The following is a 24,071-nucleotide window of genomic DNA, read 5'->3' on the forward strand; positions in this document are numbered from 1 at the left end:
TTACAGTGGACCCTCAGATAACGAACTACAAAAGTAAAAACATCTTTTCTTTCTCCTTAAAATATGTGTTAAATTTTATTTAACTTTTTTACAATAGAAGCTTAAAATATTTTAATGCTTTTTTTGTTATTTTCTTTCGCTATCAGTTCAAGTTGAATCACGTAAAAAGTTTATTTTAACCTGAAACGCGTTAATGTGGAAAAGTGGTTTTGCTTAAGGAACAAGATTATGGAACGAATTGTATTTGTTAATCAAGAGTCCACTGTATGGACAGTGTTGGAAAATGTCACTTTTAAACAGCTGTTTAGTGTTGATTATTTGTTGAGCTGTTTTGGTTTGTCAGTTAATATAATTAATACACTAACAATTATGATGCAGAACCAACCGGCAGGGAGGACGTGGCCAGTGAGAATGGTAGTAAGAGTGGCTTGACAACCACCAATTGTGTGGGGAGTGCTAGCGGGAGCTAATGAGGGCATGTCCTTGACAGATGCTTTGCCTACATTTAATAATAATCCTGATACCAACGAAATGATTCAGGAGCCGGAATAGGTGGTACAGCTCAGGTCCTATACATATGTTTTCATTGCCATCGCCTACATCACCCACAGCGGGTGGAAGTAAATTACCCGGGTGTTCGGGTGTTTTGGGAGAGCCAACACCAGAATCCTCATTGAAATTTATAACGGCCAGTCAGCAGCAGTCTTCAAAATTAGATTTTGAGATAATTTCAAATACTTTATACCAAATGTCCGTTTTAAATTTTAAAATGTGTTTGAAAATAATAGACAGATAAATACAAACACATTCAAAATTTTTAGGCAATTGTTTAAATAAAAGCCAAACGAAATTTGAAATTTGTATTTACATATGTACATATGTATATACATATTGGATTATGTTCTATAGCAAATTGTATACTTTATCTCTTTGGGCCATTGACCATTGGTAGAAACAAATTTCATTATGAAAAATATTGCAATAAAAACTACTATTATACTATTATTATTTTACACAAGTTGTAGAGAATCGAATATACAATACGGGTAATTACCCGATCGTTCCAATACTATTGTAAAAAGAAAGCATCTGTTAATATATAATATTTATGCCACGCTCGAATGGCTCTTATCAAGCAACCCACACCGTGCCGCTCTCCACTCTCTCTGGCTCTCGTTTATTTGACCAAATGTTTATTTTTGCCACCACCAACAACACCACGAACGGCTTTAGCCGTCATAGCTAACAACAGAGATCACAAACCGTCCATTTGCCAGCGGACGTTCGAAGGAGAAACACACGGGAGCCACGCACACACTATTTGGTTATAAATATACTTTAACTAACTGAAAAAAAAACTATATATTTATTAAATATTAATTACATCATGTCAAACTTAATTAAGAACTTTGCCCGCCCCGACAAAGCCGAAGAGGTGGTTACCTTTGGTAGTCTAGGTAAGTTTTCCCCTCAAATTTTAATCCAATATTTTTCAGAAATATAGTTATTTCTCTTTGGTTTTGTAGATGCTCCAATCCAAGAGCTGCTAAAGGCAGCTTTTGCTGTCCGTCAACATGCCTATGTTCCTTATAGTGGTTTCAAGGTGGGAGCTGCATTTCGCGCCATACCCTCAAATCAAATCTTTACCGGTTGTAATGTGGAGAATGCAGCATTCACACCATGTTCGTGTGCCGAGCGTACGGCCCTGACCAAGGCCGTGAGTGAGGGTGCCAGGGAATTCTCTGTAGGCGCCGTTGTGGCCTATCAGGAGGATGTCTTTACCCCTCCGTGCGGTGTGTGCAGGCAATTTATACGTGAATTTGCCACCGATGATATTCCTATTTATATAGGACAGGCTCTGGATCATAGACTCGAGACTAAGGAAGAGCCTTTTCATCCCGATGATCCAATTTTGTCTACTTCAATCTTTAATCTGTTGCCAAGCAGTTTTCACACCTATCGGAAGTAATAATTTGGAGGCAGTTCAAGGTTGGCGAAAATCCAATCCAATATCAATCTACATATAATTGTAATCTAATCTAATCATTTTTAAAATAAAGTAAAAATAACAGTAGTAAACAAAACAATGTGTTTAGCAAGTGAGCTTATTATTTATTTATTTTTCTTTAAATGTGTGTCAAATACAGAAGTATTTCAACAAACTTGCGTCAAAGATGAGAGAGAGGAGGGCATGACGAGCCCCTATAGTTTACGATGTATACACATATGTACATAGTATGTATATTTATATGGGATGGGCTGGTTCTCTCTTTTAAATGCATGAATGAACTGAATTTTCCCTAATGGTTTTATGAATAGAAAAGGTTTATATGTCGTTTTTAAAACACACGACTCATTTTTTATGACCCTTTTTATTTACCTTTACTAATTGAAAAATTTAACTAATTTTTATAAACTTTTATACCTTTTACTTATTCTTATCTTATTTCTTATTTCTCCTACTTAAAATTCTTTTAAAAGTTTGTCTCTATAATAAAGATACATATTACCATCTTTTGGGGGATTCCCCATAATATTGAATACATATGTACATACATACATCGATCTCCAGTTTCAAACTATTCAAGTAAAAACTCTTTGGAAGTACGAATTCCATGATTATTTGCTTTTGTTACTGGCATTCTCTTTCCCCATTCTTGACCGATTTATTATTGCAATTCGAATCGTCGTGATGCATTCATTACATTTCTCAGAAAAAGCCATAAAACCGAGCATACTTAAGCTGTACCGAAACTTCTATACCCTTGCTAGCTCTACCCTTTCTCTTCTTAATCTATGATTCCTATAACCCAATTTTTATGAAATTAGACACTAGCAATAAAAATAACATAAATAGTTTCAATTTTTTGACAATCGCTAAGAAAAAACCAAAGGTATTGGTTTAAAATTGTATTATAATCACGTCATTTCTATGGGAACTATATTATATAGTTAACCTTCATACATAAAGGAGATGGGAACAGGCAGAGTGATGAACGGGAAGTTCAAATATTCTTTAAAAACTGTTAACTTTGACGAAATTTAACCGATTTTCAAAAGTAATGTCTTATTTAAAAAGGTTTTAAATTCAATTTTAATTGAAATGTAACTCATGCTAAAATCAAGATATTAAGATATCTTTTTAAGCGGAAAAACAAACGCCATTTAATTCATTAAGTTATAATTTAGTGCATATTTTGAGAATTTCAAAAATGCATGTCGAAGTTTTATAAATGTCTTTCAGTCCGTATTGTAAGCTCGAAATTAATTTCAAATATTTAATAGTTTTAGGGCATCTTAAAGTAAACTAAATTCAAATTGAATTGATTTAAACCTTTTGAAATTTGTTTGAAATTGTAGTCTGAAAGAAATTTATATAACTTCTTTGTAAGGGTATAAAAATGCACTACAAAATGTTTTTGCAAAACAAAATAAATGGGGAATCCCCAATATCATACAAATCGTACGTACATACATATGTTATAGCCTACGTCTTATCTGTCAAAAATTCTTAACTAAAATGTACTTTTGGATTGATTAGTCTAGATTAGACTTGAAAAGACATAAATTTTTTTGGCTTGTAAAATTTGGTGTTAATTTAGAAAAAAAGAATGTTGGAAAAACGTCAACTTCTTAAGAAATACATAAAATGTCTCAACGAAATGGAAGAGGAATTAAATAAGCGTAAGCTAAATAAAAAAATAAATGACTATTTGGATGCTTTGAAGGAACTCCAATGTGAGGTGGACAAAAGAGAAACGAAGGCAGCGGCGGCAGCGCAGGCAACTTTAAATGAGAAAGCAATAAGCACATCGCCGAACTTGCCACATCCCAAGATGTTGGATGAATACATTACCACATACTCCGAGCTGGGTAAGTGAGCCAATTCTGGGCAATATTTAAATTACTCTTATAGTTTCTTTGGATGACAGATGACATTAGCCGTGAACTATTGGATGCGGCTTTGGATGTCCGGCACAATGCCTATGCCCCATATAGTAAATTTAAAGTGGGTGCAGCGTTCCGTTCTAAAAGTGGTGTAACCTATGCTGGTTGTAATATTGAGAATGTGGCTTTCACTCCCGGTTGTTGTGCTGAGCGTGCAGCCTTGGCCAAGGGTATTAGCGAGGGTGTCCTGAAGTATACAGCTGGAGCTGTAGTTGCCTTTCATCCATCGGGATTTACCACACCGTGTGGCGTGTGCCGTCAGTTTATACTTGAATTTGCCAAAGCTGATATTCCTCTGTATATAGCCAAAGCTCCGGAAGATGAGACAATCATTCCGGCCATTGGCGATGATGATGAAATCTTGGTTACATCTATCTACAATCTAATGCCACATAGTTTCACAGTCTTTTAGTCAAAGTAATAAAAACTCAAGTACTTTTGTTGTATACATATGTATATTGAATTTAATTTAAACATATTTCAAAACTGGTTCGCCCGATCCGTAGATAGCATATTCGCTCTTCTTAGCAAACGGTGTAATCGGTTCATGCAGCAATATTGGCTTCACATCGGATAAATCGTAGTCCATACTATCGAAACGTGGATCCTTGTAATTATCACGCACTTCGGTTTTCATGCCAGTATTTGGTACACGTTTCGTTTGATTCTGGTATTCCAAGATACGCTTGGGACACTTCTTGGCTGCCGTCGTATCACACATATTCTCATCGGGTTCACGAGTTACCTTCTTACCCGCCGGCATATGTTCATTCCAATTCCAAAATGTGACATTATCATGAGCAGCAACTCCAGCCTGCAATTCCTTGGGATTATAGCGTACATACGACAAATTATATGTGGTGGCCGATGGATCCAAATATTTGCTATAACCCGTTTTGGAGCGATCAATAATCAATTTGGTGGACTGCACCGGCGTCGGCATGGTTAGGGGTAAAGGATCTTCCTCCAGTGGCAAATCCTTGGGTGTGTATGTATCCATGCTTACACTGCTCATGGGTTTCATTTTTCGTTTTACAAAACGAATTTTACCCTGCTCGAAGGGTTTCATGAACTGAATATTCATATTAAGCGAAGGATTGCGCAAAATATTCGGGTCGCCATACTAAAAAAAGAAATTTTGTATGCAATAAGTTAAATATTTTAATCAACCTTCTTTCTAGTCACCTTCCATTCGTAGTTGGCTCCATATTCGGAAAATTGTTTTTCATGCAGCAAAGGATCCCGCACATATATGTTTTTATTCGGAAATTTTGCATTCAATTTATTGCCCAATCGCACATCTGTAATATGACGATGTCCGCGATAAGTAGAGGTCCGCATATCGGGCACCACAGAGTTCGGTGGCTTCTTATAATCCAGACAACCAAATTCATCCATTGTGAATGCGTAAACGAAAAAGAAACTAAGAAAATCTAAGAGAACTTTTAAATACTAATATTTAAACAATTTAAGGTTTTTTGAGGGTTGAATTCTAGACGGTTGTTGCAGTTCTTGTGCGGGGATGGACTACTGAAAATTCTAACCGGTGTTTGTTATGTTGCCTAGAGCTAACAATTTGTTGATCTATGACAACCAGTCGACTATCTATAGATACTTACAAAAAACAAAAAGAAAACTGGTTTAGAAAGAGTTATTTTTCTATACAACAATATTACTTAAATTTTATACCATATTATATTGTATAAAGCGTATAATAATCACTTCACATAAATTTTTCTTTTAATATATTCAGCTTTTCAATGCGTTTACAATATAAATGTGTTTTGTTTATAAAGGAATGCTCGTTAGACACAATATAAAAGCGTTTTGTTTTACAAAACAAAACAAAAAATTAATACATATATAGTACAATAACTGTAATAATTATTATATATAATAATAATAATAATAAAAAATTAGAGATAGAGAGATAGGCAGACGAGTTTTATAAAACTGATAAAACTTTCTTTTTTGCTTAGCAATGAAACAATTGATTTACTTCAGGGTATAAAGAGATAGAGGGGACGGGGGGACTTTGCTATGATTCAATGTGTAAACAATGTGCGGATGACATGGTATTTGCGTCCAGTTTCCCCTCATTATCATCATCATCATCATCATCAACATCATTACCATCATCTTCCTGCCTAGTATCTCAGGCAATTTCCTTTAAGGCCAACAAAGATTGACGAAGATATTCGTATTGAGTTTTGGCATGCTTGATTTCCAGTTCGGAGAGTTCAACAAGACTAGAGAAACATAATTTTATTTGATTATTAATTTTACTGAGTACTTTGAGAACATTTTAACTTACCTCTTTTTAAAAGCCGCCACACGACGATTACGAAAACCAATTAACTCTTCCTTGCCGCAGGCCGACATTGACTCGAATTTCTCACATGCCTCAGCCTGAGCAGTTTCAGCCTAAACAATTCAAATGTCATTAATAACAATTAGATGGTTTAAAAGATAATATTTTAGGCAATGTTTTAAAAACAATATGGGCATGCTACGTCGGGCATATACATAAAATGTGAACAAGCATGCGGCAACTCCAATGTATATAATATTTGAATGAGGACAATTACTAAGGGATAATCTACAGAACATTTTGTGTGTGTGTTGCTTATTTATTATTTGTTTTTTTTTTTTTTTTTTTTTGTTTGAATGAAGAACAATTTGGCAAATACCTCTTGCACATCCAGAGGCTGCAGCGGAAGAGACAGAGTGAAAGCGCGAAAGATCGAGATGTGAACAAAAGAACAAAGGTTTTTTGTTTAAAAAATTTGTTTTGCATGTTTAAAACAGAACAAGGGAAGGGTGGCCGTTGCACGAAATGAATTTTCTTTTTTGTTAGTTTTATTTCCTGAAATCATATTTACCGCATGAACATCTTTGTTTTTGGAACGAGCCTTTTCCAAATTACGATTGGCTGTCTCATAAGCAGCCAGGCAACGTAGGCGACGTATTAACAATGCTTTGGCAGCATCACTATCACGCTGATAATAGCGGAGAGTGTCGCCCAATTTAAGGTCCTGATCGCTAGCCACACGAGTTTCAAGATTCTAAAAACACGATAAGAAATATCGTAGAACAGTTATCTGATACATAATTCTACCAATCTTTCTGCTCACCTTAATCTTTTCGAAAATCTCAGCAGCTTTGGCAACAAAAGTCTCTACATTGCCCTTTTCGATTGTGGATAGTTGGGTCAGTGCACTAGATATTTTCTGATGCGAATCACCAACATCTTTGTGTCGTTGGGTCATCTTTTCAGTTCGAGCGGCTGCCTCACGCAAATGACCATGATATTCAGTAAGAAATTGGAGTTCATTTTCAAAGAAATCATTCACATCCCGAACTGTGGCACTTAGCAATATCTCATCCGTTGTTTTGCCCAATGATTTGACAAAGCCACCAAAAATGGCCATTTTCTTGCGTGGCTTAGCGCACAGATCCTGATCGTATTCGAGGAATACTTTTAAATGTTGATCGACGCGAAAAACAGGATGACTGGCCAAACGTCTTAGGAATACTTCATGCATGGCCACAGTCTTCTTAAAGGTGGCCAAGTATTCTCTAAATATAGAAAGATTAAATTTTTACGTGTTTAAAACTTAAAGATAGTGTCGATTTCTTACGCCTCCAGTTCGGATTTCATTTTTTTGAATTCCTCTTTGGTCATGTTACCCTCACCCTCGCCCAAACGCTGTAGTTTCTCGCGTGAGGCATCAAAGTCTGGACGTGGCGGGCATGGGGGAATCTAAATAACAACAACAACAAATTATTATCAATTACTATGTAAGTCGAACAACTTCAATAAAGAAACATACAATATAGCCCGCATAGTCATCATTCTCCTCGATGCGATCATGCAGCCACACAAATTCCTCATGTTGTCGCACCACATTATTATCCTTTTTGGCAAATCCCGGCAACGTTGTCTTTGTATGAACTGTAAATTTCACCTTCTCTTTTTCACTGAGCGCATCGGAAATCTCAACATGCAATGCATTTTCACCCAGTGGCAGAGCACCACCAACTGGTGTCGTCACTGGTGCTGATGTGGATGAACTATCCGGCGAGGTTGCTGACCCGCCGCTTCCATTTGTTGCTCCCCCAGTGGTGGAAGTCGGACCTGGATTCGCCAGTGGATTTGAGGGCGAACCGATTTCCAATGTAATACCATTTCCATTGTTTGCTGAGGGACTACTTAGTATGTTTGACTCATCCGTTCCGTCCTACATAAAAAATAAACGTTTATTGCACATTTTAATTACGCCTATTTTTATTGATAAGAAAAATTGTTTGGCTGTGTGTGTGTGCGTCAACTAGTAATTTATCTTTTGTTGCATTTTTGCAACTGAAGATCTTGTTTTATATCATCTCCCAGTTTCTTTATAATTAAATTTTAACTTACCATCATTTTTGTAACTGTGCAAATTAAATTGTTCTAAAAATAATAATAAACAATTGTTTTAATTTCTGTCTTGAAATTTGTTCCTAAAGCGTTTCGTACAGAAATACCAAAACAAAAAGTTGCACTTAGTGATGAGCTTTTTTTTTTGATAGGATGCCTTTGACAGTCATCGCTGTTATGTTAACAGTAAACCGTTACAGCAAGGCGCTTGAATTTAAATTCAATAACATTTTAACGTTAGGCTTTTTAATTGCCAATAAAGAAGAATATTTATGGAAATTCTATTAATTCATACATATTATGTATTTAATCATTTGACACTTGCAATTTTAATTAGCAAAATCTGACCTTTTTGTAGTTTACAGAGAAAATCTGTTAATTGCTTATGGCAGCAAGCAGCTAAGAAAGATTAATTTAATCAATTGAAAGCTTAAGATACGTGCCAATAACTTTATTGTTAATTGCTTGTACTAGGCTTATCGTTTTTCAGTACATTGTTGATTGTTAACTAGTGCAGAAAATGTTTCCCGTTTCTCGTGATAGCCCCCAACTGGGGTCAAAATCAATAACAATACTTACTCTTTATTTGTTCTTACATGGTAAATCTTTACATCATATTCAAATTGCGCGCACTGTTAAATGCGACTGCGCTAAAAACATAAAAAAAAAAAATTAAAACAAAAATACTTGCATACATATAAACATTCAATTGTTGTTGGCACTTTGCTTCAGTGCAACAGCGTTTCAGCAGTCATTTGATTTCATTTAATTTTCATACATATGTATGTATGTACATTTTTGAAAAGGTATTAAAAAAGGTAAGAAACCATTCTCCATCGCCCAATTGCCCCTTCCCCCTACACTTATCTATTTCACACATTCGCACTTTGCTCACGTTCCCATCGACATTTTCATATACTTATTGGCATATCTGTGTATGTATGTGTGTGTATTAATTCCAATTTTTCACATGAAGCACTCGTGGGCCCCATCAATGGAATTGCTTTGAATGCTAGCAGTTATTATCATTACGAAGTCGGACAGGTTGAAGAAACAATTCCTATTTCTTTGGTGGACCAGAATACGGAGCATGCAATGGTCAGAATAAGGGGAAAAGCCAAGGTCAAAAATTTGACAGATATCAGCTGGGCTCATGCCGTCAACAGTCAACAATTGCTGGACGCGGCTCTAAGCGGTAAGTAATAATAACCAGGTCCGGACTTGGAGAAGTGCAGGTGAAGGAGCTGAGAGTGTCGGAGGGCCTGAAAACTTGTGAATGCTTTCGAAAATCGAATTTTAGTGCACATAAAAATCGTTTTCGTTATGCTTTTATGGAGACGCCACAGTGCTCTTGTCCTCCCTCCAGAACTAACTAGATTCGGTCCTGATCTCAACTCTTTAAATCGAATAAATTTTAAAATTCTTTGCCCTTGTCTCTTTTATTAAAGGTGACATTGATTTCATTGAAGCGGATATTGTGCTGGGCAAGATCAATGACGAAGGTGAAGATTTACCCGTAATGGCTCATCCGCCAGCAACAATTTCGGATATAACACTAGAAGACTTTCTTAATCAAATCAAAGACTATAATGATGCCCATGAGGGTGCGGAAAAGGGCGTGAAATTGGATTTTAAGTCCATTGAAGTATTCGAAGGTTCCCTAGACATTTTAGATGTCACCATACCAAATGTAAGAGAATTTTTCCACCAAAGACAATCAGAAATTAATGTAATGTTATTATTAACTTTATATGTAGATGTCCTATCCGATTTGGCTAAACGCCGATATTCTCAGTGGCCCTGTGGAGCAGAATAAAACAGTTCCAGTGGATCCGGATCGTTTCTTTGCCGGTTGCATGCGTTATAAGCAGGCTGTTCTTTCCATTGGTTGGACCACCAACTGGGGGGCCGATTTCAGAGAAGGCGAATACACACAGGATCAATGCGATGCCATGTTGGACACTCTCAAATCTAATAATGTCCTGTCAAAGGAGCTAGCTATGGGCATCACGTTTCCTGTGCGTGCCGGTATCGCAGCCAATAGTGCTGACCGCCTTCATAATTTGGTGGCAGCTGTTAATGAGACAAATGAAAGCACTTTAACCATTTGGTCATCCGATGGTGATTATGTGGATGTTGCCCTATTGAGAGAATTGATTTTTAGCTTTGGTGTGGAGCGTGTCTATTTGGATGTTCCCGAGGAGCTGGCCTCGCAATTGGATTTGGGCAATGCTGGGAGCGGTGGGGCCAATACCTTTAACTCTCTGGTTAGCTTTGGATTTGTGAGCCTTTGCTTCTGGGCTCTGTCCACTTATCTTCAGCGCATCTGAAGGATTAATTTTTGTAATTTTAATAAACATTTAAACTGTGAATAAATTCATAACGAAAAGTTTTTCATTTAATTCATTATATTCAATGGTTTTCTCTCTTTTATTATTTATACATTACCATTATTAAAATTAAAGAAGGAATTTTTAGCATACATTTTTTGGAAGGTATTTAGTTTTGTTTTGGCCCAAAAAAAAAAATAATTTATGATAACCTTCTCATACTATTAATGTTGATGAACAATTGGTTTTTATATCACTTCATTGACACGTTTGAGGTGTTCGTATAAAAAAAAAACTACTAAAATCTCGTATTACAATAATAATTATTTTATATATTATATTTAATCTACATAAATACTTTGGACGTGAGCAGTGTAAACTTTTCAATGATGGGCAAAATTAGGTGATTGTGGGTATGAATAGTTTCGGTTTTTATATATACATTTTGTTTCTGAACTAAAATAGTTAATGACTTTTTGTTTTTTTCTTTTATATATGTATATATTTTTTTTATAATGTGCTGCTTTCTCTACTTTTTGGCACTAAAATAAATAATCTTATTTAAATCTCTCTCTCTCAAGTGTTTTGGAAAAGGGTGATTTCTGTATATCTCCTATTAATGTAGATTAGGTATATGCGGGCATGTGATGTAAATGATATAAATTGGCATAGGCATAGGCAAAATGGCTTCATAACTTTTGTACTCATCTAAGCTAGGTAGATAACAATTTAACAAGTCTTGAGCTTAAATGGTTTTTTCTCAAACAATAGAAAAATCTTTAGATATGTGTTAACCGATTTACTACTTAATTATTATCTAACTATCACATCTGGCGAGTCTGGTTCAGTTATCAGACGCTCTCTCGGTGAGTTCTCCATGCTATTCTGCTCCTCTTGTAAGCCGGAATCACGTCTGTAATCCAGCAGACGGACTCCTATGCGTTCATGCGTCGAACGTAAAAGTATTCCTGGCGCTGTTGCTGCTGCTGCCCCTCCAGCAGTAGCAGGCGATGAATTTGAAGCAGTGGTGCCAACACCACCAAATGCGGCAAGTGGACGCAAGGCCATTGCCTTGGCCTTGGGATCACCATGACAAAGTTGTGTCACTTGCCTCGTGGGATACCAGCAGGTGCAAATTAAACCACCAGCTAGCAATATACCAGTGACTATTTGGCCCAAGAGAACTATTAAAGGAACTAATGCGATGTCAGCGGCAATTTCTTCTGTGACACGAACTCGCTCCTCGCACCACATCATCGGCAACATGACACGTGGAACATTGCGGAACAAACTGTAAAAGAAGGTAACTTAGTGGTTGAACATAACATTTTTTCGTATTTCGTTTTTTTTTTTTACCTCACTCCAGGTATTGGCTCCATAAGATAATTAGCTTGAAAACCACCGCCCACATCCATGGGTACTCCAGCATTGGGCTCTAAGGTCATAAAGAATTCATGTTTCGACTTATCCGGTGACAAACCTTCGATAGCTTCCAAGTAAATAGGATCCGCTTTATAGAAATGTGGATATGACATAAACACGGAGGAATTCTGTGCACAGTTGCGTATATTAATCACACCAATCGGTTGGCAGTCGCCTTCTCCGCAAAAACATTTGGTCTCTGGATACACGGTGCCATTATCCAATGCATGATCCGTACCACTAAACTTATATGCCGTGACGCCATGCACAGTGACAGTTTCCGTGTAATCCAAGGGCACGGCCCGACACATTTTCGGCATGTACATGTAAACAGTATCTTTTGGTTTCAAATTGGGTGGAAAGAATTCACCCATGGAGCCCATAACCTGACCACAGGCACCCTCAAATGCTCCTGTATGTGTCATATTGTTCCATGTATGAATCTGTCCCATTTTCGCAATATCATCAGCTCCCGTAAACATATTAATATCGCCATCAAATTCAGCTGAGCCATTACGTGGATATTGATAGCCAACACGTTTAAATGGCACCATCGAGGGACTTAAAACATTTCCAATGCTAATGAAAGGATGTTCAAAACCCTTAAATAGAAACTCCTCTGCCGTTGTTGTTATGCTAATTTTTTGGGAATAAGCCGAATTTACACCGTTGAGCATTATGTTACCCAAAAATGAATCAGATGCACGTCTAGCTCCAGCCTGAATAGTAAAATTATACATTCATTCTAGTTCAAAATATGAAATTCGTTTGCAATTCAATACTCACATGTGCAATGGTATTAACTGATGTTATAACATCACTTAGACTTCCATTACTGCCCTCTTCATCGAAATAGAAAAATGACTTCTTGCGAAATGATACTGAATAGTTTTGATTATGCCACTTGATATCGACCTTATCGGGTTTTTCTCTAAAACGATATGGTCCCAGTTGTTCGAAGCGTGGCTTTTGTCCAGAGCCAATATAAAAATACTCTGGATTTGTCCAATTGAATATGTAAACATCGAAATTCAATGGTAAAGGTGAAACTTTCCAGCCATCATATGATCTCGATGTGGGACTGAGTGCCATTTCCTATAAAGCAAACAAAATTTATCCGAAATGTTAGTTATTGGTAATTGAAATCAATTAGCTTAAATACATGTTGAGCTTCATTAGTATAAGTTTATTGATTCAATTTTAGAAAAATATATGTAGAGTACCAAACGAAAAGCCTTTTAGTTTTGGATTTATGCATAGACTATTTAAATGACTTATTTATGTAAGTAGAAGAGGCTTTAAGATTTAAATAACTCTATAAAATAAAATTCCAACAATTCAGACTCGAAGTCCAAAGTAAATTTGTTTAATATTTTAAAGTCAAACTATTAAGATTGACTTAAAAGGATTAGTCACTATTATAATGTATCATACTTTTCACTGATTGTGAAATAATTATTATTATTATTGAAGGATACATAAATAACTATACATGATAACTTTATAGAAATTTTTAAAAAGTATTAAGAGCTCACAAATTAAAACTCTGCGAAAAATGATTTCTTTCAGAAAAAATTACTTCACCCCTCATAAGTTTAGAATTTCTAGTGAAAATATTTTTTTATACATATATGTATGTATGTACATATATTATTTATTATTGCAATCAGTAGCTTCGAAAGAGAAAGAGCGAAACAGAGTTTATCAAAGAGGAACTTGGGATTAAAAAATTTCCGAGAACTTAAAAATATTGTAAGGTCCAGCTTTCAAAGTTTCCACTTGTTTGCTCATAAGACTGATAAAACATATAAAACAAAGATTGTTTTGTTAAAAAAAAATATATAAGCGGCTTTTATTCGAAAATGTTTAAACATCAAGAACAGAAATATCTTGGATCAAGTTAAGATCACATTCCTAAGCTCAAAAGAAAGAAACGAATGTGTTTTTCATCTGAAATTTTGATTTGTATCGATTGAATTTTGAACTGTGTATTTGTGAAGCTATTCCCCTTGGCCTATATAGTGCTTTGATTTTAGAGAAATTTTAGAAATATGCTCAGATAATATTAGTTAAAACTAAAAATATTTATACATTGGAAATAAGTAGATAGTTGTTATAATATCTCTGACTGATTCAGAATTTTGTATTTTACTTAAATTTTTATCATTGGCTTGTATGGAGGCCCTTTAAAGTTATTTCGTATGACAATCTGCCAACTGATTGAAATAAATAGAATAAATTACATTGCAAATAAAAGTACGGCGAAGATCAAGTAATAGTTCCGCAAACATGTAATTTAAAAAGTACTGCAGATACAGAAACTTATGTAAACACTTATCTAGAAATCGCCTTGATTATTTTGTACCAGATGTGCTGTCAATATAATTTAAATGATTAATGTAAAAATTGTTGATAGCAACGATAAAACTATTGTTCATATGGCTGGATATAAATTGGATTCAAAGGGTTATTTAAGCGATAAAATAAACTCAACACACAAGTTTAAATTTTTGTGTTCTTAATCAGAGTCTGGTTCTTTTTTGTTGTGGTGTTTAATCTTGTTCTTAAGGGAGCCGGAAATGACTAACCCAATGGAAAAACTGATACTGTTAAATTTCTTGTTTTTTGTATAAAAATTGTTTGAAAGGCACGTGTGTGTAGATATACATATGTATGAATGTATATAGAACCTACTATTGAAAAAGAAGTCAATCAATTAGCAGGTGTGCAATGGTCGGTCAAGGGCACAACACCTGTAACCAAAGGTGCTTTGCTTTAAGCTTTTTATGGAATCGCCGAGTCGTCTCTGCCTTCCCTAATCGAAAGCAAAATGTGTCAGTTAAACCTATTGCTAAATTAATTTTGAGGTTTTTTTGTTCACTTCACTGAATGATAAGATAATAAACACACACTGTTTGTGTGCGTGTGTTAAATGGAAGGTAAGAAAACATTTCCGTTTGGCCATCATCATAATGGCTATAGATCAATTTCATATCGGATGATCAACCCTGCAACTGTTGTGTGATTCATTTGATGGATGATACAGTCAATCAACTTAATCAGTAACTATGATTATTAGTCAGTTTGCCAAAAAAAAAAAAAAAAAGAAACACACCAAAAAAAAAAAAGGAAAAACAGAATGCTAACATTCAAAAATTTAGTATCTTATCTCTGGTTTATTGAACACCTGCAAAATATAATTCGGTGTTTCTTCCCTCTCTCTTTTTGTCTCTTTTCCTCTTTGGTATAGATAAAATTCATTTCGGTGAATTGAATTGAGCTTCAATCAATCGACAATTACTGAGGTTAAAGTCGCATGCAAATGAGAGAAAAACTCAACTCAGTTGACCCCTTCAATTTCACAAACTATACACTTATTATAGGCACAGCGGTGTTCACAAAAATATCAACGCCAATAAGCTATGGCTTTAAAGTTCACTTAAATTGACTGTAGTATCTTAAGTAAGCTGAACAGCATTTTTGGTATAAGTATCAAGATCAAGGCCTTATCTAATCAAGATCAATAGTCTAGTTGCATTTTCTTAAAAGATGATTAAAATAAGTACTGAAATAACCCGAAAAAGTGGTCAACAAAGACATGGAAAGGTTTGAAAATACTTTCAATTATCATTTTTGGTCTAGTAAATGAAATACCTATGAAAATTTATTAAATTTTACACGAGTTGAAATCTCTTTGTTTCCAACTCGTGTAAAAATTGTAAAAGTACCAAAATTTCGAAGCGTTTCTGGATGTTTCAAGACTTTTGGGAATCCCCTCCTAAATTCTTTAGCGACTTTATATGACCCATTCTTTGATTTAGTAAATTTAAATCTTGGTACACTTTAATAAGAGAACAATAAATTAAAGTCTGTCCTAATAGCAAAGGACAAAAAACGATGTCCCATTTTTACTTGGAAATATGGTTTTTTGATGGGATGCTATATATTTTTGTGAACTCAGCTGTATGCATTCGTGTATGAGATGAAAGAATATGAAAACTCTTGTGCTTAATCTGGCCATGTACACACACATGTTAAAAAGATAAGATAGATTAGATAACACTCTGTATGTTCTTCTTCTCGTCTACTCACCTTGCCGCGCATGCGTGTGAACATGTCGATCCAATTGCGGAATAGATATATGCCGGCTACTATGCAACAGATCCCAAGCACAACGATGCCCAAACGGGCGCAATGACGCACACGTGATGTCATTTCTCTGACTTCGTTTCTGTATCTCCAACTAAATAAGGCAGGGGGCGCACGATGGGGCAAAATCGGCTGTTTGACTGACTGACTGCTGTCTGACTTCTCCTCTGTCTGGTCACTGGCTTTAAATTGATGAGGTTTATTATTTTTTTTTTTTTTCCTTTTTGTATTTGGTGTTGGCTGTTTCTGTGGAAAGAGAGTTGTGTGAGTAAAAATATTGTATGTGTATGCGGGTAGCTGCTTATCATCAATAGCCGCCTATAGCTTATCAATTCTAATTTCCCCACAAAGGCAGGGCAACACATTAGGCTCAATGCCAATAAAATTCGAGGAACTCTGAGAAATCGCCACAAATTGAGCAAACATAGAAAGAGAGGAGAGAAAAATGCGATCACGCGGTGCACAAAACACCCCTAGAATACCCCAACCAACTAACCGAGCCGAATCGAGTCGAGTCGACAATGTTTTTAACTGCGACGCACTTAATTATACATTTTTTTATATAAATTATTATTTCTGTTGTCTAATTGTAATAAAAAATGTTTCACTTGCTACTAACCGCAAAATTAAAAAACACATACAAATGTATGTATGTATGTACATAAAGTATATACATTTTTATATAAGTAAAATACAATGTAAACTACTTTATTTTAGGGGTTAAACAAATAATTTTAAACCGGTTTCCCAACATTTGGCTCTTAGGTCTCTCGGGTCTCACAGCTTGAAAATAACAAATTTCCAAGAGACACTTTTAATTACAATTGAAAAACTTCCCTTAATTAAGACCATTTGTATACCCTTAAAGAGAGTATTTTGGAATTCCTTTATAATTGCCCAGGCTACAGAAAGTGCAACCATTTTGTATAAAAGTGGTCAGATGTTTCCCACGTCAAGAAGGAAATGATTCCGATACCAGAAGGTATAGATATGCTTGATTAGCCAATCCGATATTTATGTATATGTTTGCCTGTTTAAACCAATCTCAGAGATATGTATATCATTCTCATATGTTCTTAAGATTGAAATCAAGGAGTGCTCATAGAAAAGGCCAAGCATATAGTAAAATCAGTCTAACATGTAAGCTCGTCAAGATATAGAAGTAAAAACTGATAGTATATCAAATTTCATTATGAAAAGGCTGAATTACCAACTAAAACTTGATTATATTATTCCGAATTAGAACTTGGTTGAAATTTACTTTACATATGTATATGTAACACCATCGAACTCAACTCTTCTATTATTGGTTGTGTTACTAAAAAATATTGTCGAATTCTATATATGTAAGCTGACAAAAGCCCATATGGAACATGGTTTAAAAGGAATTTTCTTTAGAAAACCAAATATGTACATATGTATGTATGTTAATGATTCATCTCAGTTCTATTTTTTACTTCATAAGTTCAATGAATCAACTAACTGCGTTTAAATTTATAAAGTGAAACAAATGAAGTAAATTTCTTCTATTGGCATTGACAAAAAAAGGCTGGCTTAGTTTTAGAAACGTTTCACCATTAAAAACCCATTTACTGCGTTATGTACATATATGACGCAAAAGGTCGTTAAGGGTCTGCCATATGACCATGGCCATTGCACCATTGCATAGCCCTATAAAGTGTCGTGTTGCTAGGTCTCCATTCATCCGTCTGTCTATCTGATAACTGCAATTGGTCGATTAGGCCTTTAGCGTTTAATGTTTATATGAAGGTGTGTATTCATATTGGCAATATTTAAACAATTTCAATGCAAAAAAAGCACGTACAATTGTGTTTATATATTAATGCACACGTAGCGAGGTTAAAAACACACTGGAAAACCAGTTTTTCTACGCCCCGCTCTTTATCTATATCACTCACACACTCTAGCACATTCATATAGACACCTCCCACTGCATGCCTCCCTCTCACACTTGCTTTCTTTCACTCTAACGCACCTTCATTTGCTCTGATTATTCCCTTTACCCCTTTCCTAAGTACAGACACATATTTCTGTGTATTTGATTATACTTTTTTCGTATAGCGCCAATTCATTTGAGCAAATAATAATCAGGTAAATTAGCACTTGGTCAAGAGTCACACATACATATGTACATACATATGTATATGTTCGTTGTTTTTGTTGTCTTTATGACTATTAGAGTTCACTTTTAACGTTCATTTTTAGTCCAAAATACATTGTTTACCAGAGAGCCCAAGTCCTTGAATATATTCCAACCCGTCACTTCCGCAACCTGTTGACATGTCTCGTTTTTTTTTTTTGTTTCTTTTTGTGTTTTCTCTTGTTTTTATATGCTTTTTGACTTTTTGTCCTATTAATAGACGGTGCAATGTGCCAAAAAACAAAAACCAGTCGGCCAATTAATTAAAGGATCCGATTTTGAGATACCCTATGATTGTTTTTGCTTTAACTAAGCTGCTTAATGACGTTACAAACTTCATTACTAAGAAATACCTATGAAGTGGTCTATAAACTGTGAAGTTTGTGATTAAAATTTTAATCAGCTGACGTCAATCAGATGATAAATGTCAAAAATATTCAATCCAACACCCAGTAAAAACAGGGTGATCGCGAATCAATTTGAATTCAATTCAATTTTAGTTGCATTTTAGACAATCTTAGTATACCCTTTTTGACCAAATGGATGCGGAGTAAATCCCACCCGCTTTATCTGTTCTATATGTACATACATACATATGTATGTATGTATGTATTCACACACATGCAAATGTATGTACATACTTTATCGGTTTCCATTTAGCAAACTCACTCTCTTTGATGCGTCAGAGACATGGAATCTTTTGATATGAGTATCATAAAAAGTAAACTCCCTGATATTTAATAATTGTACATTTGTTAAACATTTAAAATATTTGATCTTCAAACAATAGAGCGAGACAGCTAAACGCGGCACGTTTAATTCGTTCGTCCGCGTCCGCGCCCCTGCCACTCACACACACACACATACACAAATTGTGTCTCTCTCACTCTCACATATGCCGCCGTGCGTAGCGTTAATTCTTCTTCTTTATCTACAAAAATTTGCTTACATTTTGTTGTTGTTATTATTATATTGCTTTTTTAGCACTGCTTCTGCTTCTTCTACGTTGTTAACTTATTTTTTTGCTCTACATGTCACTTCTAATGCTTCTTCGGGTTTTGTGGTTTTTTTTCTGTTTCCATTCAATCGCATTTTTTGTTTTGCATGACACTTGCATTGAGTTCAATTGTAGATATTAATTTTAATTGTAAATCGTAAATTGTTGTCACTGTATAAATATTCAACGAGGTGGCAACACGCAACGAGACGCCAATGTGTAAATACAATTTCTTTGCGTGAGGCGTCTCCCCGCCTTGCGTTTGCCTTCTGCCCAACAACACTTTAGTGACTTGATTTTTTTTTTTTTGCTTTTAATTGTCTTTTCGTCTCACTTGCACGCGCATAAGTCTTAATCTAATTTCGCACCGTTATATTATATTGATCTTGAACTAGACCCGAAACGCGATCGATCGTCGTGGTCCGTTAGACGGTTGCTCTGTGACTAAAAAAAAAAATTTTTCAAAAGTCGCCACCGACAAGCAACAGCAATTATTTCTTTTTCATTAAGCGTAAATACGTATGCGATTGCATCGACTACTGTATACTCTACTTCGGTTGAAGATTAAATGCCTATAAAATATGTGTAACTAGCTTAGAGCCGGGCATACGTTTTCCTTTGGGAATTCCTAAACAGTTGACATAATGCATTACGTCAGCGTTCGCAACGAGTAATTTATAAGTTACACTAATGTGTTAATTGCCCGTAATCTAATAAGAAAAAAGAAACAAACATACATGTATAAATATTATTTTATAAACTTAAATTAATAAGCCAAAGAACATTCTTAGTCAAAATTTATATATGACTTAACTTTATAGGGTATAATCAGACAACAACTACAAATGAACAATATCTCTCATTTTCTCTTTCTCTCTCTCTCTCTCTCTGGCCGTCTCTCTCATTATCTCTTTTACTCTCTTGAGGCAAGAAACCTGTTCGTCTCTTTATTTTTGTATTGAAACGGAAACGGTTGGAAAACGGTCAAATTTTCAAATTTGTAACGGCTGCAAAATAGTTTTCTTTTTTTTTCTTTTTGCACTCTCATGATGAGTATACGAACTAAAAATCACAGAAAGTGTCGAGAAACCCATCATAAAACCCATAATTGTTTTTATCAGTAGGTATAGAATTTGGGGGCGGCGATGAGTGATTCTTGTTTACTTATTTTTTTTTTTTTTGAGAGTTTTATGTACATAAATACATATGTATTTATTTATTATGGCGTGATTAATAGTAACAAAATAAAGAAGCAAAGTTCAAGTGATAAAGAGGAATTTTTTAGTATTTTCAGAATGTGTCGAAACACAGTTAAATTTTATTTTAATTATTTATATGTATGTGTTAACTTAATTTGTACACACCCAATTAAAGAAAAATATCAACTAATCACTTAAGCAAAAAAAACTAAGACCCTTAAAATATATCCTTATCACATTATCATAATGAGTTTAGTTGGTAAAACTAATTCAGCTGGCTCGTCCCGCCGGCTCTTTGGGAACATATTGTAGGCCATCAAGTAATGGTGATCCTTCGATGACACAACTTTTTGTTTGCTCTGACATGCACCGCGCCTCCATGCCAGATATCTCTATTGTCTTCATTAGACGTTTCTTCCACAGGATTTGTCTTGGATACCAGAGTAGTAGAATTAACCCCAATATTACACCCATGCAGCAAAAGAGTTTTCCCAATGTTATTGACAAGGGTACTAATCTCAAGAGATCCAATAAATCTGGTGTAATGCGTACATTATAATCAGCCCAGATGAGAGGGAAGAAGTGGCGACGTGATTTCCGATAGACTCTACATAAACGAGATTTAGTGATAAGTTTCGAATACATTTTTTATTACTTACGATTCGGGTCTTGGTTCCACCAATAGACTGGCCATAATGCGTGCTTTTATCTCCAGTATCATACCCGTCTTGGGTTCTAATATCACTGTCATTTCATGACGATCCTTATCTGGTTTCATGCCCTCCACTTGCTCCACATAGAATGGATCGGCTTTAAAGAAATGCGGATAGGAAGCAAAGACAGGAACATCGTACCAACAGCTTGATACATTCAATACTCCTGATCGTTCCTCCTTACAATTTTCCATACAGTGACATTTCTCTTTGGGATTCACAGTTGCTACAGCAAAAAAAAAGGATGAAAAAAAGATTTCAAAACTATGGAGTTACAATGTCTTACCATTTGCCATATTTCTGGCGGTGCCTTTATAGACATAACCCTCAAGCCCGTCATAGGTAATGGTATCGGAATAATCAACCTCTAATTCACGACAAATATCAGGCAAGAAATACGATATAGGTCTATGCTTCTTCAGTGGTATGGGATGAAATTCTCCAGTGCTGCCTGCTAACTGACATTTGGGATTGGCAAAGGAGACATTATCATAACGCCAGCGTGCTATTTGACCCAATTTTCTGAAATCCTGACGACCCGTATAGACATTGTGATGACCATAGATCTCTGTGCTGCCATTGCGCTTTAGTTAAGATGGAAACAAACAAACAAACATTATATGTAAATAAAGCCAACGAATGTCTATTTAAGGCTTAAACTCACTGGATAGCCGAAGCCTATTTTCTCATAGGGAAATTTTAATTCTGGCACCATGCTGGTTGGTACCATTTTACTCATCTTAATCAAGGGTGTATCGAATCCGTCAAACATCCAATCTTTAGCATGACGTCTCATAGTCGGCTCATTGCCATAAACATTTATAGCCATTAGCATAAGAGTTCTCAATACTGGATTCCAACTCATTGCCTTCTGATGTATACCCACACTTAATAAATTTGGTGTGATAATTAAGTCCATTGGATTGCCTGCACTTTTCTCCGGAATAAAATCGAAACGACTTCGCCGAAAATATGAAACTGTAGAATTCTCATCATTCCAAACCACATTTAATTTTTGCATTTTCTCTGTAAACCGATATGGACCCAATTCCTCAAATGATGGTTTTATCTCGGGATTATTATAGTCCTTTGAGTTTGTCCAATTGAAGAGATATAGATCCACATCGATAACCAAATTTGGATTCTCCCACAAATTGGTTATCATTGAATTTGGTTTTAGTGTCATAAACCATTCCAATGCTCCTTGATGAATATCATTGAAGTTAATCAAACAAATTAGACTAATGCTTGATAGCAAAAGACCCACTAAACTAATCCAGATAACACGCTGTTGAACGATCATTTCACTATCACCTTAGGATCTGAAATGAAACTGAAGCTTAGAAATATTCAAGCATTGGTTTGGGTATCTATATTATGCTAAACAGGTATAACCGACAGTAGTAAAAGCAACAGCCTTAAACACTTAAACTAATTGTCGATCTAATTATAATCGCAGTTTATTTTTCGCTTGGTCAGTCATGGATATAAGAGAAAAAATGTCGTCAAAACTCTTTGCATGTGATTAACGCTATTTGATTTATTATTAATTTAAATAAATTAAGAATTTATATTGATTCGTGATAAAAAGCTTTCATTACAGAACTAGATTTTCAAATAAAAATTCCATATTTTTGCTCCCTTTTCGAATCGATGCATAATTCATATCAATCTAATTCATTTTTTCACTAAGGAAATCGTTCGTTAATTAAGTTATTTACATTACTTTCATTAGTTGAATGACCTAGTTAACTAACTACATATGCAAGTTGAAATTCTTTTCACGACAAATGCACTCAGCTTCACAATTCAGCGCCACCAGCCTTGAATTGCGCGCTTTTAATTCACCTGGTGAAAACCTTTTATAAGTAAAACTTACTTGTTTTTATTAAGATTTTAATGAAATTTGGTACACGACTTTAAATTGACCATAAATATAAATGTCCCAAATTTTTTAACGTTACTTTAAATATTGCGAAGGAAAACCACTTTTTTTTAAAGTTATAGAGGCAAAAAGCAGTTATAATAAAAAATCAAAACTATACACTAAGCATCAATAATGCAAAATTGCAGGTCTATTTTAAAAAACATATTTGTAAACACTAAATAAAATGTACATATTTGTTAAATTTATAATTAAAGCAATACCTATTATGTAATATTTAGCAATCTTTCGTGCTTGATTTCCTTCTTTTATTCCGTTGTGATCTGCAGGTTATCAGTCAACATTGATTAAGTCTGTAACTTTTCCCTTTTCTCCCTTTTTCACTTTAATCAAAAAACACTTTCTTCGTTCACTTTGATTTGAGTGGAACCGCTACGAATGCCGTCTTGATAGCGACTGACGTTGGAAAATATAATTTTCAATACTTCAATACAAAAAACAAAAAGTAAATAAGCAGGGGCAAAACAAATATTAAAATAAAGTGAAGAAATGTTAAGAACCAACGAAAAAAAAAAACTTATCCCGAACAAAATGAAATAATATTGTACCTAACAGAGTTAATGATTACACTGAACGAAATCTTAGAGTCAGAAAGATCTAGGATAGCAATTTAACCCCTAAGGTATGCAAGAGTCAGATAAAGAATTTCCTTTTTGAAGCCGTAAAAGGATTACTCGAATGTCCTGAAAACAAAAATTGTTCTTAATGCATGATCATAAATCATATTTTAACCAAAAGGTCTACAAAAAGTTATAAATTAAACAATAAATCTATTGCATACTTCTGT

The 24,071-nt window shown here is 35.0% G+C and overlaps 6 protein-coding genes across 10 annotated transcripts; 3 read left to right on the forward strand and 3 right to left on the reverse strand.

Annotated features, from left to right (window-relative positions):
- Nucleotides 1-235: 235 nt before the first annotated feature.
- LOC137581253 (cytidine deaminase) lies at nt 236-2,087 on the forward strand. 3 transcript variants are annotated; one of them, XM_068295456.1, is made up of 3 exons: nt 236-414; nt 1,234-1,457; nt 1,527-2,087. In XM_068295456.1, exons 2-3 carry the CDS (start codon nt 1,388-1,390, stop codon nt 1,967-1,969), a joined length of 513 nt encoding a protein of 170 aa, XP_068151557.1. In that variant the 5' UTR covers nt 236-414; nt 1,234-1,387; the 3' UTR covers nt 1,970-2,087. The 3 variants fall into 3 exon arrangements, with proteins under 3 accessions (XP_068151557.1, XP_068151558.1, XP_068151556.1); XM_068295457.1 differs by having other exon boundaries at nt 236-405; XM_068295455.1 differs by having other exon boundaries at nt 236-1,457.
- A 1,429-nt stretch (nt 2,088-3,516) lies between these two features.
- LOC137581220 (cytidine deaminase) lies at nt 3,517-4,400 on the forward strand. The gene is made up of 2 exons (XM_068295412.1): nt 3,517-3,873; nt 3,933-4,400. Exons 1-2 carry the CDS (start codon nt 3,612-3,614, stop codon nt 4,358-4,360), a joined length of 690 nt encoding a protein of 229 aa, XP_068151513.1. The 5' UTR covers nt 3,517-3,611; the 3' UTR covers nt 4,361-4,400.
- On the reverse strand, nt 4,385-5,593 carry LOC137581218 (uncharacterized). The gene is made up of 2 exons (XM_068295411.1): nt 5,134-5,593; nt 4,385-5,071 (listed from the first exon to the last, which is right to left on the reverse strand). Exons 1-2 carry the CDS (start codon nt 5,344-5,346, stop codon nt 4,418-4,420), a joined length of 867 nt encoding a protein of 288 aa, XP_068151512.1. The 5' UTR covers nt 5,347-5,593; the 3' UTR covers nt 4,385-4,417.
- A 77-nt stretch (nt 5,594-5,670) lies between these two features.
- On the reverse strand, nt 5,671-8,498 carry Snx6 (sorting nexin 6). 2 transcript variants are annotated; one of them, XM_068295409.1, is made up of 8 exons: nt 8,369-8,498; nt 7,782-8,189; nt 7,590-7,711; nt 7,083-7,527; nt 6,831-7,013; nt 6,639-6,656; nt 6,263-6,372; nt 5,671-6,197 (listed from the first exon to the last, which is right to left on the reverse strand). In XM_068295409.1, exons 1-8 carry the CDS (start codon nt 8,372-8,374, stop codon nt 6,104-6,106), a joined length of 1,386 nt encoding a protein of 461 aa, XP_068151510.1. In that variant the 5' UTR covers nt 8,375-8,498; the 3' UTR covers nt 5,671-6,103. The 2 variants fall into 2 exon arrangements, with proteins under 2 accessions (XP_068151510.1, XP_068151511.1); XM_068295410.1 differs by lacking the exon at nt 6,639-6,656.
- Nucleotides 8,499-8,841: 343 nt separating this feature from the next.
- Nucleotides 8,842-10,779, forward strand: LOC137580287 (protein FAM151B). 2 transcript variants are annotated; one of them, XM_068294258.1, is made up of 4 exons: nt 8,842-8,967; nt 9,345-9,563; nt 9,817-10,058; nt 10,126-10,779. In XM_068294258.1, the coding sequence occupies exons 1-4, from the start codon at nt 8,889-8,891 to the stop codon at nt 10,696-10,698; spliced, it is 1,113 nt and encodes a 370-aa protein (XP_068150359.1). In that variant the 5' UTR covers nt 8,842-8,888; the 3' UTR covers nt 10,699-10,779. The 2 variants fall into 2 exon arrangements, with proteins under 2 accessions (XP_068150359.1, XP_068150360.1); XM_068294259.1 differs by lacking the exon at nt 8,842-8,967 and adding an exon at nt 9,030-9,186.
- On the reverse strand, nt 10,745-23,586 carry pes (peste). Its single transcript, XM_068294806.1, has 9 exons — nt 23,488-23,586; nt 22,004-22,661; nt 21,626-21,923; nt 21,286-21,565; nt 20,900-21,233; nt 16,213-16,515; nt 12,907-13,215; nt 12,055-12,839; nt 10,745-11,989 (listed from the first exon to the last, which is right to left on the reverse strand). The coding sequence occupies exons 2-9, from the start codon at nt 22,640-22,642 to the stop codon at nt 11,512-11,514; spliced, it is 3,426 nt and encodes a 1,141-aa protein (XP_068150907.1). The 5' UTR covers nt 22,643-22,661; nt 23,488-23,586; the 3' UTR covers nt 10,745-11,511.
- Between the last annotated feature and the right edge of the window lie 485 nt (nt 23,587-24,071).

Source organism: Drosophila tropicalis, unplaced genomic scaffold (assembly GCF_018151085.1).
Source record: "Drosophila tropicalis isolate 14030-0801.00 unplaced genomic scaffold, ASM1815108v1 contig_845, whole genome shotgun sequence".
Taxonomy (NCBI): domain Eukaryota; kingdom Metazoa; phylum Arthropoda; class Insecta; order Diptera; family Drosophilidae; genus Drosophila; species Drosophila tropicalis.